General features: G+C 42.1%; 2 protein-coding genes across 4 annotated transcripts in view; one reads left to right on the forward strand and one right to left on the reverse strand.

Moving 5' to 3' along the window:
- CMSS1 (cms1 ribosomal small subunit homolog) overlaps positions 1-17,363 on the reverse strand; it is a 234,937-nt gene that overhangs the window by 135,781 nt on the left and 81,793 nt on the right. The window lies entirely within an intron of this gene.
- FILIP1L (filamin A interacting protein 1 like) overlaps positions 1-17,363 on the forward strand; it is a 198,020-nt gene that overhangs the window by 101,236 nt on the left and 79,421 nt on the right. For all 3 annotated transcript variants that reach the window (XM_068160667.1, XM_068160668.1, XM_068160669.1), the window contains 2 exons: positions 11,552-11,835; positions 15,288-15,461. In XM_068160667.1, coding sequence (XP_068016768.1) covers positions 11,552-11,835; positions 15,288-15,461 — 458 coding nt within the window. The remainder of the gene's footprint in view (positions 1-11,551; positions 11,836-15,287; positions 15,462-17,363) is intronic.

Genomic DNA, 17,363 nt, shown 5'->3' on the forward strand with positions numbered 1-17,363 from the left:
GACTTGATGATCCTCGAGGTCTCTTCCAACCTTAGTTATACTGTGATCTGTGATACTGTGATAGCTCTTTCACCTGTAGTAAAGGTAGATTGATTTAAAACGTTCATGTAAGTTGATTGAAAGCAGAGTGGCAGAGTGCACCACAATATCTACCCTAAACCACTTGTAGTCTGAGCCATGTAACTGTTGACTCTCTCACGCAGTTGAACAAAAGCAGACAGCAGCAAGAAGGAAGCCTGACCTGCTTTGCCAAAGCTAACATGAAGGCAACCCCTGACAGTTCGAGTGCAGCTTCTGCTTTGGAAATGTAAGGACCAGGAAATATAAATGAGGGAAAAGCTTCACAAAGCCTTGTGAGAGCTGCAAAATAATTTCCAAAGGAATGCAGAGGAAGTCTCGTGGCTTGTGTGCCTAAAACTAGACGGAACAAAATAGTGGCAAGTAATCAAAGGAAAAAGCTAGTCCTGGCAAGTTAACAGGCTATATGGAATACATTTTTTTTCCTTGTGTCTCTGACTTCTATTAACATTTTTGTGGCTCTTGAGGCAGCAAGGTAAGAGCTTTGGTTTGTACTCCTTCAACACAAGCCAAAAGCCTCCCACGGTTCCATTTGGTAATGTCAGCCCAACATGCTCAAATACACACAGACCTCTGACAATGAGTCAAGTTCCCACTCAAACACAACATTACGCCAAAAGCCGCCCAAAATTATTTCAACTAATAAACACTTGGTTTAAAAACATGTCAAATCAACTTGATCTTTACATCAATTTAACTGCCTCTTACCACAGTCATTGCCTAAGCACTAGTGTGCTGCAGGAAGCACTGGAAGATAAAGACAATTGAAAACATTCTCACAGCGTTTCTCTGACTGTCAATGATTCCATGGTTGCACAAAACGAAGGATTCTGCACTAGGAAAAAAGCTTTCCCAGCAACTGGGCTTATGCTGTGAGAATCATGTTAATGGTGTCCATGTCCTAACTCCTGAAGACTACAATCTGGAACAAGCACTGCAACAAAAGTCTTATATCCTGTCACAAGAGACGATTCCAAAGTCCTCTCAAAACGTTGTCCTTTGATTCAACCTTCACAGTGTCATTCTCATAAAAGAAATCCACTTCACAATACTTGAAAATATGCACAGTGTTGCCCCAAGTTTATACAGATGCTGTTCATTAGCATATTTATTCTTTTTATGACATTTGGGCTTCAGATTTTTCCAAATTCCATTCCAGCTCCCCTACTGAGTTTGTATATGAGGCATTAAAAAGACAACCAAATCAAAAAATAACGTCAGTGCAAGGACACAGCTAAATGCAAAGTGAATTGTGATATGTTGGATTTATAGATCCCAAAATCATCAGATGACTGTGCTTTCCAGAATTTCTCTGCAGAAGGCAGAGCTGGTATGGTTAGCTCTTGCCCAGGAGGCCTTTCCAATGCAAGTAGCATCTCTAATAGACTGCTCTGACAAGTAATTAAAGAGCATCAAGGCAAATTTCTACCAGAAAGGAATGCAGAAAAAATGCATTTGTCCCTTAAAACACTGCTGGAGTAGCGTCACCAGCAGCAGTTACAGAATGGAGAAAGAGCCTGAAATCTCCTAGAGACTATTCTATCCCACTAAAGGATGTTTTTCCTGATTAGGATCAAGCCACATTTGAGAGGCTCCACTAAGTGTACCTTTTCCATATGAGGAAGCCTTCCTCCACAATGACCATGCTGAGGCTAGGCATGGAGGAATAAAACTCAAGTCACTTCAGAGATGGAAGTTTTTAAAGGCAATCCAGTTCAACTGAAAACACATGTATGCAAACCTAATGTCCTGCCTCCATATGTATTTCCTCTTAGAGAATAGTGACATGAGCTAAAATTTCATTCCTGCTGTGAGATCCCTTGACAACTCTCGGGGAGATGAATCACTATTCTCAATGGAAATAATGACTTGTGACAGCTGTAACTTCTGCTATATAAAGTATCACATGGGCAAAGTTAGTCTGACTCACTGCTGTAAAGATTTAGTGGATTTAAATGAAATGTGTTTCACTACCTAGCTTTAAACTGTACTAGAGAATTAAGCCTAGGGCCTCACTTGTGCTCACCTGTACAGGAAAAATTCCTGAGGAAAGCCAGAGGCTGAACAAGTTAAAAACTTTTCTGATGGGTTAAAAGCAGATGCTTGGACAAAGAGAGCAAAAGGAGCATCAAAACAGTGATCCCTCTCCCACTATTCCCTCAGCTGCCATCTAAAGATTGAAGGTGCCCCCAGAACATCCTGCTAAACCACCACAACCACACTGATGCTCTGTGAAAATCCTACAAGGCCTGAAAGAGGCCTACAAGAATGCTAGGAGGGACTTTTTACAAGGGCTTGTAGTGACAGGACATGAGGGAATGGATTGAAGCTTGAGGAAGGTAGGTTTAGGCTGACAGCACAAAAACCATCCCACGTGCTGCTTTTCATATCTGAAAGCAAACATTTATATTAAAATATCTGATTTTGGACAAAGAATCATCACAAGGTGTCATGGTCCCAGTCCTTGAATTTCCCTCACAGTGGAGTAAGTTTGCATATGTCTGTACTTTTACATTTTAAAGGATACATATTTGTTGTGTATGTAAATACAGAGGATCCTTATTTGTGCCCCACAATAAGCCACAGTGTTATTCACAGGCTTCCAGATGCTCTGTCCAGTTCTACCTGCGTGCAGGTGCAGTTTGCTGCAGCAAACTGGGAGCCAGGCAGGGCTGCCCACCCTGAGGCAGGCGGCACAGCATAGGCTGGCGGTACCCTGGGAGCAGTGCTGTCAAGCAGCATGACTCCAGTGGTTAGATGATGGCTGACACACTGCCTTTGTTATACCTGCCAAGCCAGGGAGCAGATGACCAAGGCCTGTGCTCAACAAGACAGCTGCAAATTCGACAAAGCTATTTCTTGCAAGTATTGTACAAGCCCTTTGGGAAGGCAGCCTTAAATCTCCACAGGGTTACGTCTTGCACAGGTGGCCTGTATAACTTCACAGGATCCTGTTCTTAATATTTCTTTCAAAGCTTGCTCACTACATTTATTACTGTAGTTCTGACTAAGCCTCCAAACTATTTTTACAGGCCCTGAACAATAGTAACTATTTAGGATCAAGTTCAACGCGCTAAACTGAATTGTATCTAGTTCAGATCCCTAAAACCCCACATTGCTGACAAATTCCACTGACTGTAGAACATAAAGGGTATCAACTGGGATAATGTTGGTTTAAGACATACATGAAGAACACTATACAAGAACAAGAATTTGCTATAAGGCTTTTTCATCTTTCAGAGCCCCAAGAAACACAGTGTATTGCAATACCCTCTGGGCAACTACTTCATTTTGAAGTGCACACTGTAGATGTGGTAAGGTAAAGGTGATCAGGTTTCTGAGGGATCACCATTGTGGAATGAAGCTGGAGGTGGGGAGATTCAGGCTGGATGTGAGGAGGAGGTTCTTCACCATGAGAGTGGTGAAACCCTGGAATGGGTTGTCCAGGGAGGTGGTTGAGGCCCCATCCCTGGAGGTGTTTAAGCCCAGGCTGGATGAGGCTCTGGCCAGCCTGATCTAGTGTGGGGTGTCCCTGCCCATGGCAGCGGGGTTGGAACTAGATGATCCTTGTGGTCCCTTCCAACCCTGACTGATACTATGATACTATGATACTGTTGTGATTTTTTTCAGTATAATTACAAAACCTGGTTTAGGAACTAACAGGAAGTTAAGAAGTTATGAAGATCATTCTTCAAATGAAGCAACACTAAAATTTGAACACACATTTGTAAAAAGCTATTTTCACAGGCTGAGATTTTCCTTAATTCTCTTGATGGACAAAAAAATGAATTCTTTTGGCTTACTTCAAAGCATCATAAAATGGCTTGAGTTGGAAGAGACCTTAAACATCATCTAGGTCCACACCCCTGCCATGGGCATGGACACCTCGTGCTAGAACGGGTGGCTCAAAGCTTCATCCAGCTTGGTCTTAAACACTTCCAGGGAGGAGGCAGCTGCAACTTCTCTGGGCAACTCACTCCAGTGTCTCATCACTCTCAAAGTAAAGAGCTTCTTCCTAATGTCCAGTCTAAATCTACCTTACTGTTACTATACATATACATTTCTACTTTATTTTTCCTTCAGTTCTAACCCTAAAAGCCAAACTGGACAGTCCCCTCTCCTGTCTCAGTGAATTCTATGTTTTGGGGTTTACACACACAGACACAGTGAGGTGGCAGTCAGTTTCTTCTCCCTAGTATCAGGAGATACAATGAGAGGAAATGGTGTTCCCTGCGTCAGGGGAGGTTTAGGTTGGATAACAGGAAAAATTTCTTTCCTGAAGGAGTGGTCAGGCATTGGAACAGGCTACCCAGAGAGGTGGAGTCACCATCCCTGGAGGTGTTCAAGAAATGTGTGGACATGGCACTTTGGGACATGGTTTAATGGCCATGGTTGTGTTAGGTCAATGGTTGGGCTCTTTTCTAAACTGAAACAATTCTCTGGTTCTGTTTGGTATTAAATGAGGCAGGACAGATTCTTTAGCCTTTCCTTTAAAATGGTTTCCTTTATTTTATCTCCAGAAATTTATCTGAACAGAAAACTTAACATTTTGGTGTCAGAAGAGTGTTAGGTAGGATCTGTGATGGTTCCTCAAATAGAATTGCTTGCACATACAGGAACAACTAGCTATTCAGGGCTGCAGAACATCTTAATCAGGGTAAATCCACTCTGCTGTTAACACTTCCTAAATACTTACTCACTCAAGACAGAATTAATTGAACCAAGTGCTAAGAAAAATTACCCTCTTAGAGAAAGATCGTAATTACTAATGTGTGGGAACATATGGCTGTTACATAGGCAGAATAATAGAATCACTATGGTTGGAAAAGACCTCTAGGATCATCAAGCCCAACCATTATCTAACTTTATCAGGGCTACTACTACACCACATCCTTCAGCAGAACAGCTGCTGTGTGTTAAGAGGACCCCTTTACAGCCAATTTACAGCCACTCAGAAATCAAACAGCAGGTTGCTTTAGAACCTTTCCTTTAATGCTAAGCAAATGTTCACAAGCAAACCTATATAACAGAAGTTGGTGATCAACAAGTACCATTTTTATATATGTCTAGCAGAGATGTTTGTACCTATATAATACAGAATGTCCCATGTCCCAGTGGAAGCCAGTGACAAGCAGAGTCCCTCAGGGATCACTCCTGGGACCTGTCTTATTCAACATCTTTGTGGGTGCCATGGACAGTGGCATTGAGTGCACCCTCAGCAAGTTTGCTGATGACACCAAGCTGTGTGGTGCAGCAGACACGCTGGAGGGAAGGGAGGCCATCCAGAGGGACCTTGACAGGCTGGAGAGGTGGGCACAAGCCAACCTCAGGAGGTTCAACAAGAGCAAGTGCAGGGTCCTGCATCTGGGTCGAGGCAATTCCAGACACAAATCCAGGCTGGGCAGGGACTGGCTGGAAAGCAGCCCTGAGGAGAGATACTTGGGGGTGCTGGTGGAGGAGAAGCTCAACAGGAGCTCTCAATGTGCACATGCAGCCCGCAAAGCCAATCAGATCCTGGGCTGCATCAGGAGAAGTGTGGCCAGCAGGGCAAGGGAGGTGACTCTGCCCCTCTGCTCAGCTCTGCTGAGACCCCACCTGGAGTATTGTGTCCAGTTCTGGAGCCCCTATTACAAGAGGGATGTGGAGGTGCTGGAACGTGTCCAGAGAAGGGCCACAAGGATGAGCAGAGGGCTGGAGCACCTCTCCTATGAGGACAGACTGAAGGAGTTGGGGCTGTTCAGTTTGCAGAAGAGAAGGCTCTGAGGTGACCTAATTGTGGCCTTCCAGTATCTGAAGGGGGCCTACAGGAAGGCTGGGGAAGGACTTCTCAGGATCTCAGGTAGTGATAGGACTAGGGGGAATGGAATGAAGCTGGAGGTGGGGAGATTCAGGCTGGAGGTGAGGAGGAGGTTCTTCACCATGAGAGTGGTGAAGCCCTGGAATGGGTTGTCCAGGGAGGTGGTTGAGGCCCCATCCCTGGAGGTATTTAAGAGCAGGCTGGATGAGGCTCTGGCCAGCCTGATGTAGTGTGGGGTGTCCCTGCCCATGGCAGGGGGGTTGGAACTAGATGATCCTTGTGGTCCCTTCCAACCCTGACTGATACTATGACACTATGATACTGTGATACATTCACAGAATCACAGAATCATAAGGGTTGAAAGAGACCTCTGGAGATATTCCAGTCCACCCTCCCTTCCAAAGCAGGATCACCCAGAGTAAATGACCCAGACACATAGCAAGGCAGATTTGGAGTCTCCATAGAAAGAGACTCCAGAACTTCTCTAGGCAGCCTGATCCATGGCTCCAGCACCCTCACAGGAATAAAAATAAAATAAATAAATAAATCTGTCACAAAGAGAACTGTAAGATTTATTTTTCATTCAGAAATAGTTAATAAGGTACTGCAGAGTTTACCTTTTCAAACACTTAGATCTACCTGACACAGTAATATTCTTCACATGCCCCCAAAAAATCTCTCTTGCACTAATACTTATAAATAATCCACTTTTAGTGTCTAATTACAAAATGAGTGTCAAGCATTTTACTTTAAAAAGAAGGGGGAAAAAGTCCCCTGAATCCTGGGAAGCAGACAGCAAAAAAATTCCCCATATTCATCTCTCAGAAGGAATTCAGCATAATAGCACAAAATTCCCCACAGCTCTTGGCTATCAGAAGCAGAATACTAAAGAAATTCTGGCTATTTTAGTTTTGATTCCTCTTCAGTCTTTTGAAGCCATGAAAACATAGGATTATGCTGGTGTTGTCGCCCTGCAGCAGCATGTGGAAGCTATGGGAAGCATAAAGCTTCAGAATCTTTCTCCCACTGCAACTAAACCTTCAGTTGCACATTGTGACCTTGTGGCATGTGTAACACCTCACTGAGAAGACAGATCTCCTCCAACAAATCCACTGTCTCTAACATATTTGCTACACAAACTGCCCAGGGATAATGTAATAAATATACTGTAATTTTCTCAGACTCTCATCAACTTAGCAAAATACTGCACCACAAACTAGGAGAGCTGAATTCCTGTGAAGGAGACAGAAGAAGAGTTTAGCAGGAAAAAAAAGAGATGGGAGTGCCTCTCTGTGTTAGGTCCAGTCAGAAGTTGTTCTAAGGTATAAGGGAAAAATCAGCACATGTCAGAAATGTCTCCAAATACTGATTTCTGGACTGGAAGCTCTGTGGAATCCAGGTCTTCATTTCAAGTTGCAGAACAGCTGCACAGTTTTCCCATAGAATTGTTACGCGATACAGCCAGGAGCCCCAACTCTTGATTTTCTCATGGATCATCATGAAGTGATCTAGTCAGTACACACACCACTTTGTTTCATGGACTGTCTGAAGAACCTTGCACAGAACAAGGTTTGACATCTCTGAACAGGAGAATTCCTAACCATATTTGCCCAATCCAAAAATTTCAAGTGTGTTCCAAGCAAGCAGCTCATGCAGAAGATTGAGGACGGGCATGGTTTGAACAGCCACAGTATGAGCTCCTGTACAAACACCACCTGAGCCTCAACAGGAGATGGGCTGGTATCAGTTAATCTACATACAATCATAGAATTATTTTGGTTGGAAAAGACCTCTAAGGTCATTGAATCCAGCCACCAAGCTAAGTCCACCATGGTGATTAAACCATGTCTTCAAGTTCCATGTCCACACATTTCTTGAACGCCTCAGTGACAGTGACTCCACCTCCCTGGGCAGCCTATCTCAATACCTGACCAAAAGGGCCTTAGCTGAGCTCAGAGCCACAAAAGGACCACGTGGGAGAGCCTCTTTCCTCTACTTCCAAGCACAAATCCTGTGAAAGGGTGTATGTGCATGTATATGTAATTAAAGACATTTCAAAAGTGAAGACCACATTACAAGTTCACACACCAGTACTGAAATGAGAGACAACTGACACAGATAGTGTCTTCAAAAGGAGGTGAAGAAAACTTCCCACACAGGTGCAGCCTTCTAAAGAGAGCTGTGAACCTGTGTCAACCTCATACATTAAGGGGACTTGAGAAGGTATTACCTAACCACAATCACTGCATATGTGCAAAACACTGCAGGATTGGAAGCAGGAGGAGAAGAAAACAGATGGTCAAAATTTCACAGTACCTTTACCATCACCAGAATAACGTGGTAGCTCTCTCAAAGTCCAAAAGGCATCTTACTGTCTCAGAATAGGCTCCCTGATTCCAAGGGATGAGAAATTTGACAAAGTGGTGATATGAGCATAAAAAAAAATCTTGCCCAACTGTCAACCACACACTATTCCTGTCTGGGAGTGTCTGCATCCTCTTTCGAATCCAAACTTTCTTCCCATTTGAGTAATTGCTGTTCTTGCAGGATCCCCAAGGGCATCAAAGACCAAAATTTGACAAGATCCTGCAGGAGGGAAAACAGACTAGCTGCTAATCTATTTTCTTTCCCCTGCTTGACTCCCTGCAACTCTACATGCCAACAGATGTAGAAGACTAGACAGGTTAGCATTCCTGAATCATTGTTCCCAGATAAAGATTAATCTTGCAGTTTCCATGCCAGGATGGAAACATCCCAGAGACCCTGGGTGAAAACCCACTCAAGAAAAGAAGTTCCTTCTTATTTACTGGCCAGTCTATGCACCAAAATAGTGCAAGAGACTATGGTGATTAAAAGCACAGCCCAAATGCTGATACAACAGAGCATCCCTCTGGACAGAAGCCACTGAAAACAGTTTTGAGGAAAGTGCTCAAGCAATCTAGCCAAAAGGAAGTGCTCTATCTGTGGAAGTGGTGAAGATCTACCACAAAGCAAGGCATTCCCTCTCAGGGAAATGACAAAAGTCCTAAACACATGCTGTCTGAAGGAACTGGCTCTAGAAAAGGCCTGAGAAGAGAATTCCTCTTTGGCATGCAGATGGACAGCACACTTGTTCAGAGATGAGCAAGCTCTTTAAAAAACAGAACAGAAAACAAACTATAAAAAAGCCCAAGAGCACGAACACTGGGAATAGATTCACACTTTGCTGAGCATGTTACTTGCAAGAATTTGATCTACCATAACATCAAAGTAACCTACCCTTAACTCCATTTTTAATTTGGAACCAGTTGCACTGAATCTGACGAGCTTGGGAACCATCACCTTGTGACTTCAAGCAAGATACCACTGCAAAATCTTCAGTAAACCAGACACCTTGTAACGTGAAGGGAAGCACAACAGTGCAGAACACAGGCCTTGTGCTTTTCAGTTAGCAAACTTCAGTAAACTAATCTCTATTTAGTACCCACTGTGCAATAGGCTGTGATTTCAGGAGACACAACTTCATGATCTGGATGGTCCCTTTCAATCTTCTTTTGTTTTTGATGAAAGAAGATGGAACATAAAGCACCATATGAGAATGCTGACAAGCATCCTTGTTTCTTCTGCTCCTGTTCCTTCTGTTCAGGAGGGACAGGGAAATACTAGAGAGAGTCCAAGGGAAGGCTACAAGGATGATTAAGGGACTGAACAGCCATCTTATGAGGAAAGGCTAAGTGACCTGGGGCTGTTAAGCATGGAGAGGAGAAGACTGAGAGGGGATCTTATTAATCATTACAAATACCATGGTAATTGCTAAATCTGATAAATATCTGCATTAGCAGATTCAACAGTATGCACTGGCATTCAGAAATGGCAGAAGAGAATGCAGCTAAACTACACACAGCAACTCAGCCCAACAAGAAAAGAAGAAAAATCCACTCTGGGATGCTGCAAAGTGCCATCTCCATAGGAGGGTAACCTATTTGGCAGGTCAGCAGTTCCTCTCAGGGATTAAGTGCATTTTGCCACTGCAATAAGGACTGGCCTAACTGATTAGAAAGTCGGAACAACCTTAAAGGTAGTCATAGCTTGTCTTCTGCAGTTGTGAAAACTGTGTACGGCATGTAGTCTTGAAGTCAAGAGCATGTCTACAGTGTAAGAGCAAAGAGAGGCAGGGTGTCCTTCTTGGTAGGACAAACCTCTTCCTTATGCCCTGGTTCGTCTTCCATTCCACCAGGAATGCTATATGGACACTTATCAACAAGTTTGACAGTAGCCTGATACCCAGTTGAGACTGCTGCTGCACCCAGTGTATGTGAGGACTTCTTGGACTGTTCATGCATTTCACAGTGCCCTGCATTTGCTCCATCAAAATGAATGGACGAGCTCAGAGTGCGTTCAAGTTACCTGATGTAACTCACAAGTTCTGCACTTGATCTTATGAACACTAACCACTCCCTGTATGTAAAAGCCAAGGAGGCATCAAGCATTTTACACTCAAAGGAAACCAACAATCTTCTTCCAAAGTAGCAATACTCTTTAAGAGTTAGTCTGAATGTGGTAGAAATCGACTTTATCAGCCCCAGATTTGTGACAGAAAGGAGCAGCACAATCATCCTCTGCCTACCACAGGCCATAACAATTACCTGGACTTTTCAGCAATTAAACTTTACAGTTTAAGAAGAAAAATTGTGCCTTTTTTGTATTTGGAACATGTTTGATTTCACCTTTGAATCACATGTTTAGGGTTTTGTCTGCTAGACAGTGGCTATGACTACAGTTTTGCTATAGAGGTGGACAATAATCCATTCATACTTTAATCTGAGTAGCGATAAGCAAAACACAGTTCCTGAGGTTAATCAATATTTACACAGTGTTAGTCATTTATCTGAAAAGGCAATAGAGTATGTTTACTTCACAGTGGCACTTCAAAGGGGCCTAGTTAGATAAGTCTCCCTTTGGCCAGGTACTGACACCTCTAGAGTGCTAGAGTCCAGCACTAAAGAAGTAGTAAGGTTAAGTACTATGTGGTTGTCAGGGTGGGGGACACACACACCATGGTTACAACAAGGTAGTTCAGTGTGGGGAGCGGTGGCGGTGTTGGGCAGGAGGTGTTTAAAATGAGGCCAACCATTTGCAGTCTGGATGTGCTCAACTCTACATTCTGCAAAATGCAGGGAAGGCAACTGCATCATTCCTGTTAGTAAAGGACTGCTTTTGTGCTCTCCCTTGGAAAGGCAAACAAACCATGGCTGTATAGTAAGGACTGTACAGTAAGGGGTATTATGAAATTGGAACTGAAAGGTCTGCCTAGTGAAAATCCCCTAAACCTAAATTTGCCTCATCACATCTACCTGAAAGGTGAGAGAGAGGTCCTGTCTCTCAAGGTAGAAGCATGGTCTGCAATGATGTGTACAGCACTGCTGCTGAAGTTGCTGCCTTTGGAGATACTGAGCAGGGAATTGTTAGAAATATGTAAGATCAGTTGTGATCCACCTCACTATAGGCACCCAGTAAAGATCACAGCCCAGTCCTCTTGCCTTATGTAAGTTGGTGAGCTTTTGTCAAATGAGAAACATCTTTGTGTGGGAACGAAAACTGCCAGTCTGCAGGGAATAATATTCACCACAAATTATGGTAATAATTTTACAGTCTCTGTTAGTTGAAACAACTAATTTTTTCTCCACCTTCCTTCAGCTTCAGAGAGAGAAACCATGCGTTCCAGAAGTAACAGCACAGAAAGCCTAACCAGACCAAAGCTGAGCCAGCAAAGACCAAAAGACCACCATGATGAAGAAGTTGGTTATAGTGGGAAAGGAAATGTGCAACAAAGGCTAAAGGAGAAGGATGCAGCCCAAGCTGGTACCATCCTAAGAAGTCCTAAAGCAGAGAAAAAACAAACAAGCTCTTTCAAGAAAAGAGAGGATCTCTCTCGTGATGACTTGCTGTTTCTTCTTAGTGTCCTCGAGGGTGAATTACAGGTGATTTATTTTCTTATTTCATATTCCAGGTGCAAACACACTTCCTCCAGCCCAGCTATCAGCCAGAAAAAAAAGTGATCTTTACACCACCCTTAAATACAAATAGAATTCATTCACAATGTACCTGTGTCACAGTAAAAACACTCAGGATCCACTGTGAGGGAACATGTAACTCTGACAGCAGAAAACTCACAAAACCTTCCTTTTGTGCTGCCCCATACTATGCACTTTGAATACATTTGTCACTGGAAAAACCCCTATGGAGAATATATCAGAGACATTTAAGATCTGTTGATTATTTCTTATTTCCCCTCTCCTATACAGTCATGAATATTACTTCCTATGAATCAGCATGTCCCAGGTCACAAGAATTAACTCACTCAACAGTATTCTAACATCTTTTTTGCTAGAAAAATCAAAACAGCCATTTTATTTCCCAGAATATGAGGCTTCAAGTGTTGAATACCACTTAGCTCACTGGATTTTGAAGAGAAAGCGTTTTTTTTTTTAGCTGGAAAATGAGCCAGCTGCCAAGTGGAAAATTATGCCTAACCTGGTCAAACATAATTTCAGGAAGTGGGAACCAGATTTGCAGCTCCCAGGGAGAACACTTCTGTGGCAGGCTGATTGCACATAAGTAGTGATGGCCACTTTAAACTGCTCACAGGCAGAGGGAAGAGCAAATCAGCCAAGGTGGCATAAATGGGTGCATCACAAAGTTTCAGAGCTTATTACCTAGACATTTCTGGCTAGTTCCATCCTTAACATATATGAACATATTTACATAATAATTCATAAATGCTTAACAGAACAAACTTGCACTACAAATATTTGACAGATGTATCAGTCCCTAAGGGCAGGTACAAGGCAAACTGCTACAGAACACTGCATGGTGCAAACAGATTTCCCTGTTTGTAAACTAGTTAGGTGAAAATTCATACTCTTTCAAAACACTTCTCTCTTCCTCTCAGAGAGGTGCGTGTATATATTACACACACATACACTTCATTACACTTGTTTAATACAAATGTATATATAAACATACACAACATAGGTTGGACTCGATGCTCTCAAAGGTCTCTTCCAACCTGGTTAATTCAATTCTATTCTATTCTATTCTATTCTATTCTATTCTATTCTATTCTATTCTATTCTATTCTATTCTATTCTATTCTATTCTATTCTACTCTACTCTACTCTACTCTACTCTATTCTGTTCTACTCTGTTCTATTCTACTCTGCTCTGTTCTATTCTATTCTATTCTAATAATTCAATTCTTGATATTTAAAACTGGAAGAGAGTGAAATCAAAGCTGGAAAATGATCAGACTCCTTTGGACATTTTAATATCCTATCCAACATTCTTAAGTATGCATCACGAATGAAAACAGCAAGAAGTCATTTTTTGTTCCAGATTTTCCGCCTCCTGTGATGCTAAGTCCAATCTCTGAAGATAAGTTGTCAATCCAATCCTAATTAAGTTTCAAAGGTAAATGTTACAACACTGCACTTCCAGAACATACAGAATGCACAGAGATCACTCTTCTAGGATTGTTCTACAGTGTTTAAGGATTAGTAAACAAAACCAGATTATTCTATCTATTTTTAAGCAGTCACAAACAAGGTTACAGAAGTACTCCAGACAAAAGCAGTCACAAGTGTAACCCTCTCCTGACACATCCCTCTTTCTGATTTCCTCTATTTTTCCTCTACCCTTCTAGGATTAGCACGTACTTGGGTTTGTTTTTACCCAAGACCATTGCAGACAATGGATGTTTGAGAAAGTTCAGGTAGTTATATCACCATAACAGAGGCAGAGGGCAACCTCCACCACCAGAGGATGCAGGAAAAAAAGAGATGGACACAGCCCTAGGGAAGGTGGTGATCTAATCCACTCCCTCCAGTGGAAACATTCATGTAATCAGATATTCTCATGAGAGAATTTCAGACAATTAGCACAATATTCACAGAAGGTATTCTGTGCCCTAGTAACTCTATCAAGTAACTATGTTCTTGGTGGTTTGTTTTGTTGTTTTATTCCGAGAGCAGAGAGAATCAATACTGCAGGTACATAGGGCACGTTTCTCCAGCATGGAGTACAGATTTAGAGAGCAATACCATATGATAGGGAGCGGGGCATGTGCACCTGCTAGCTTGTGCACTTTCTGCAACACATACACAGAGAAACCTATTGAAAACAGGTCTCAGAGTGCAGTATATCTACTCTTTGGCAGCAGGATGTCCTCGGATATTGTGTAAGATTAAGGCAACACACTGACATTCAAAAAGAGAAAGCATAATGCACATTTTTAGGCTATAATTTTTTAAATAACACAATTTTTGTATACCAGAGAACACCAACTTCATTTAATCATGATCTTTTAATTAGGTTTTTTCCTCACAAATTGAGACTATCTTCACAGTAGTTACTTCCGAAGCACTTGATGCTGCAAGCACGTACACAAGGATGGGCACATCTCCATCTCTGTAAAAACAGGAGGCATGGTCTTACCCATGGATGCACACATACATATACCTGCACACAGGACCCTACTGCCAGCTTGGAAGGCAATTCATCTTCTTTTCAAGAACTGCCATTATGGCATAGCTTTGGAATGTATGTTGCAAAGGGTCACAGCCCCTGCACCACACAACTCACTACAGTCACCACTCAAACAAGCTTATTGTAACAACAGAAACAGATGACCCCAGGCAGGTTTAGACTACAGAATCACAGAATTGTTTTGGTTAGAAAAGATCTCTTAGATCATTGAGTCCAACCACTGACCTGACAATATCATGGCCACTAAACCACATGTCCACACATTTCTTGAACATCTCCAGGGATGGTGACTCTATCACCTCCCCTAAGCAGCCTGTTCTAATGCCTCAACACTCAGGAACAAAAATAGCATTCAGGCCATTTCCTCTTGTCCTATGACTAGGAAGAAGAGATCAACCCCCACCTCACTCCAATCTCCTCTGCTCCAGACTAAACAATCCCAGCTCCCTCAGCTGTTCTTAAGACTTGTTCTCTAGATCCTTTACCAGCTTTGCTGCCCTTCTCTGGACATGCTCCAGCACCTCAATGTCCTTCTTGCAGTGAGGGACCCAAAACTGAACACAGTATTCAAACCACTCTAACATTTTGCACTAACACAAGTCACACTTTCTCCTGAAATGCCACACACTGGTCCACAAGCAGCAATACAATCTAATCAGCATTGATGAGGGCCCTGAAAATGTTGGAGTTCATGCAAAACTAACAGAAGTACTGGAAGGCCAGCATTTCCCTACGGCTTTTTAACTGTCTTCATGATATTTTGAGGCACTTCACACACAGCTTTCTTTAAACAGGTTTTCTAGCTTCTGTGCAATCAAAAGTAGAAAGCTTATCTGTAAATACATGCATAGTGTTTAACAAAATTAAACCTTACTTTGTGTTTCTGCAGGCTCAAGATGAAGTTATAGGAGTACTTAAGGCTGAAAAAATTGACTTGGCTGTGCTTGAGGCACAATATGGCTTCGTTACTCCCAAGAAGGTGCTAGAGGCTCTCCAGCGAGATGCTATTCAAACAAAGGCTGAGCAATGGCAAGAGGATATCTATGAAAAGCCCATGGGAGAGGTATGAACATGTAACTGATATTTAAACATCATTCCCACCAAATCCAACAGAAAATATCTCACTGACATCCAGGGGGAAAAGCAAACGAGCTCTAAATCTAGAATTTAACATGAGCCTAACTGAGAGGAGAATGAAGTCTGGAGTTCAGTGGGGTCCCTAAATTAAACAGGTTCCTAATGACCCTCATTTACACTGCACACTGGGGGCTTTAAACATAGACAGACATCATTTTGTGGAACTCAAAATCTCATAATCAGCCTTCTATTTCTGGCCTCATCTTCTTTTGTTTGTTTTTTTTCTTTCTGTTATCCAAATTCCTAGCCCATGGCAAGAGATGCCTCCCCATTCATCTAATCAAGGCCAGCTTATTAATAGCTGCTGAGGTCTTGCTCAGCTGTGACGGCACAGCTGTCTATGTTTACAGGTCCCAAACAATGTAAGCTGAATTTCACTTCTATCCTGAAATGCAAATCACTGGATATTAAAATCTCTTCACAACAAAATACGTGTGTTTTCCCCCAACTGCCTCCTCTTGAAATTAGCTGAACGTTTTTCATGTGTGCTGCTCACTATAGATAATCATCATAAAAATAAAAGCCAGAATGATGACTAAAATTCTTCTGCCAAGTGTTTTCCAAGCTTTCTGAACAGAAATGGACCTAAGGGTACAGAGGAAATTATGTCAGGAAAAAGGTCAGTCCTAATTCCAGAGGCTTGAAGTTTAAAATCTAGGGCTGTAATCTGAAACAGATAGAGTTCAACTATGGAGGTTAATTTGTTTCCAAACATTGTGGCATTGTGTGGCAGAAACTTTGAGCACAAATGGAAATAATCTGAAGAGAAGTTAAAACAAACAAACAAAAGGCTGCAAATATAAATTCAGCTTGTTATTTTACATAAGCTCACACACACTTTTGTCCTTCTTACACCTGATGGCAGAGAAAGGATTTCTAACTCCACTGGATTTAGCAAATCCCAAAGGCAAAGGTAAACAACCTGAAAAGGACTGACAAGGACTGAAAAAGCACTGAATGGCTACAAGAGCTGCTGCCAATTTGCACATCTTGATAAACCAAAATCAACAGGCATTCCATAATTTCAATTGGAAAATCCTCCCAAATACAGTTTCAAAATCCCACCAAGTCAGAGATTTATTTAGGTTTGTCTGGATGTTTATAATAAACCAATGAGAAGTAGAACCAGCCAAAAAGTGTGGGAATGGACCATTGAAAATGCCCCTCTGCCTCCAAGACAATCTACCTTTGTATCTGCCTACATAACCTCTGCTGAACCAGGTCCTCTAGGGCAAGTGTCTCCCCATTTAGTCTTCTAGCCCTGAACACAGAGGATCTTCCCAAAACTCAGTTAAACAGCACAGTGAATTTCAGAAGGCATCTCTAAGATTATTGATCCTTTAACCTTCTCTCACAATTCACTCATCTATGCTAAACTTTATGAAGTATCTTGGCAAAATTGGGCAACAATGTAGCAAGAACATTTGATGACTGGACAGTTTTACTCACTAGGAACAACTTTCCAACAACAAGTATGTCAGAGTCACAGGAAGACACTCAATCATGAACATTAGCAACATGGCATTCAGGAAAAGCAGACCAACATATCTGCTTGGTAGATTGGCTCAGGTAGCAGTGAAAAAGACAAGGAAGAAACTGCTCCCATAATCTCCAGTAATCCTAAACTAGGGATTATGCATTTAAAAACAATGCCCATGAGGGTATTATTAATAGGAATAATGTTGCACTAAATTTAGGATCAAGAAACATAACTAACTTGGATGTTATTCTGACACAGAACAATCTAAAAAGAGAAGGACAAAAAGTTCAGTTCCAACGTGACAGATATGAGACACACCATCCTAGACTGGCTTCAGTCACAAGTTGG

This window comes from Melanerpes formicivorus, unplaced genomic scaffold, assembly GCF_026170545.1.
Source record: "Melanerpes formicivorus ecotype bairdi unplaced genomic scaffold, bMelFor1.0.p_v2 SCAF_51, whole genome shotgun sequence".
NCBI lineage: Eukaryota > Metazoa > Chordata > Aves > Piciformes > Picidae > Melanerpes > Melanerpes formicivorus.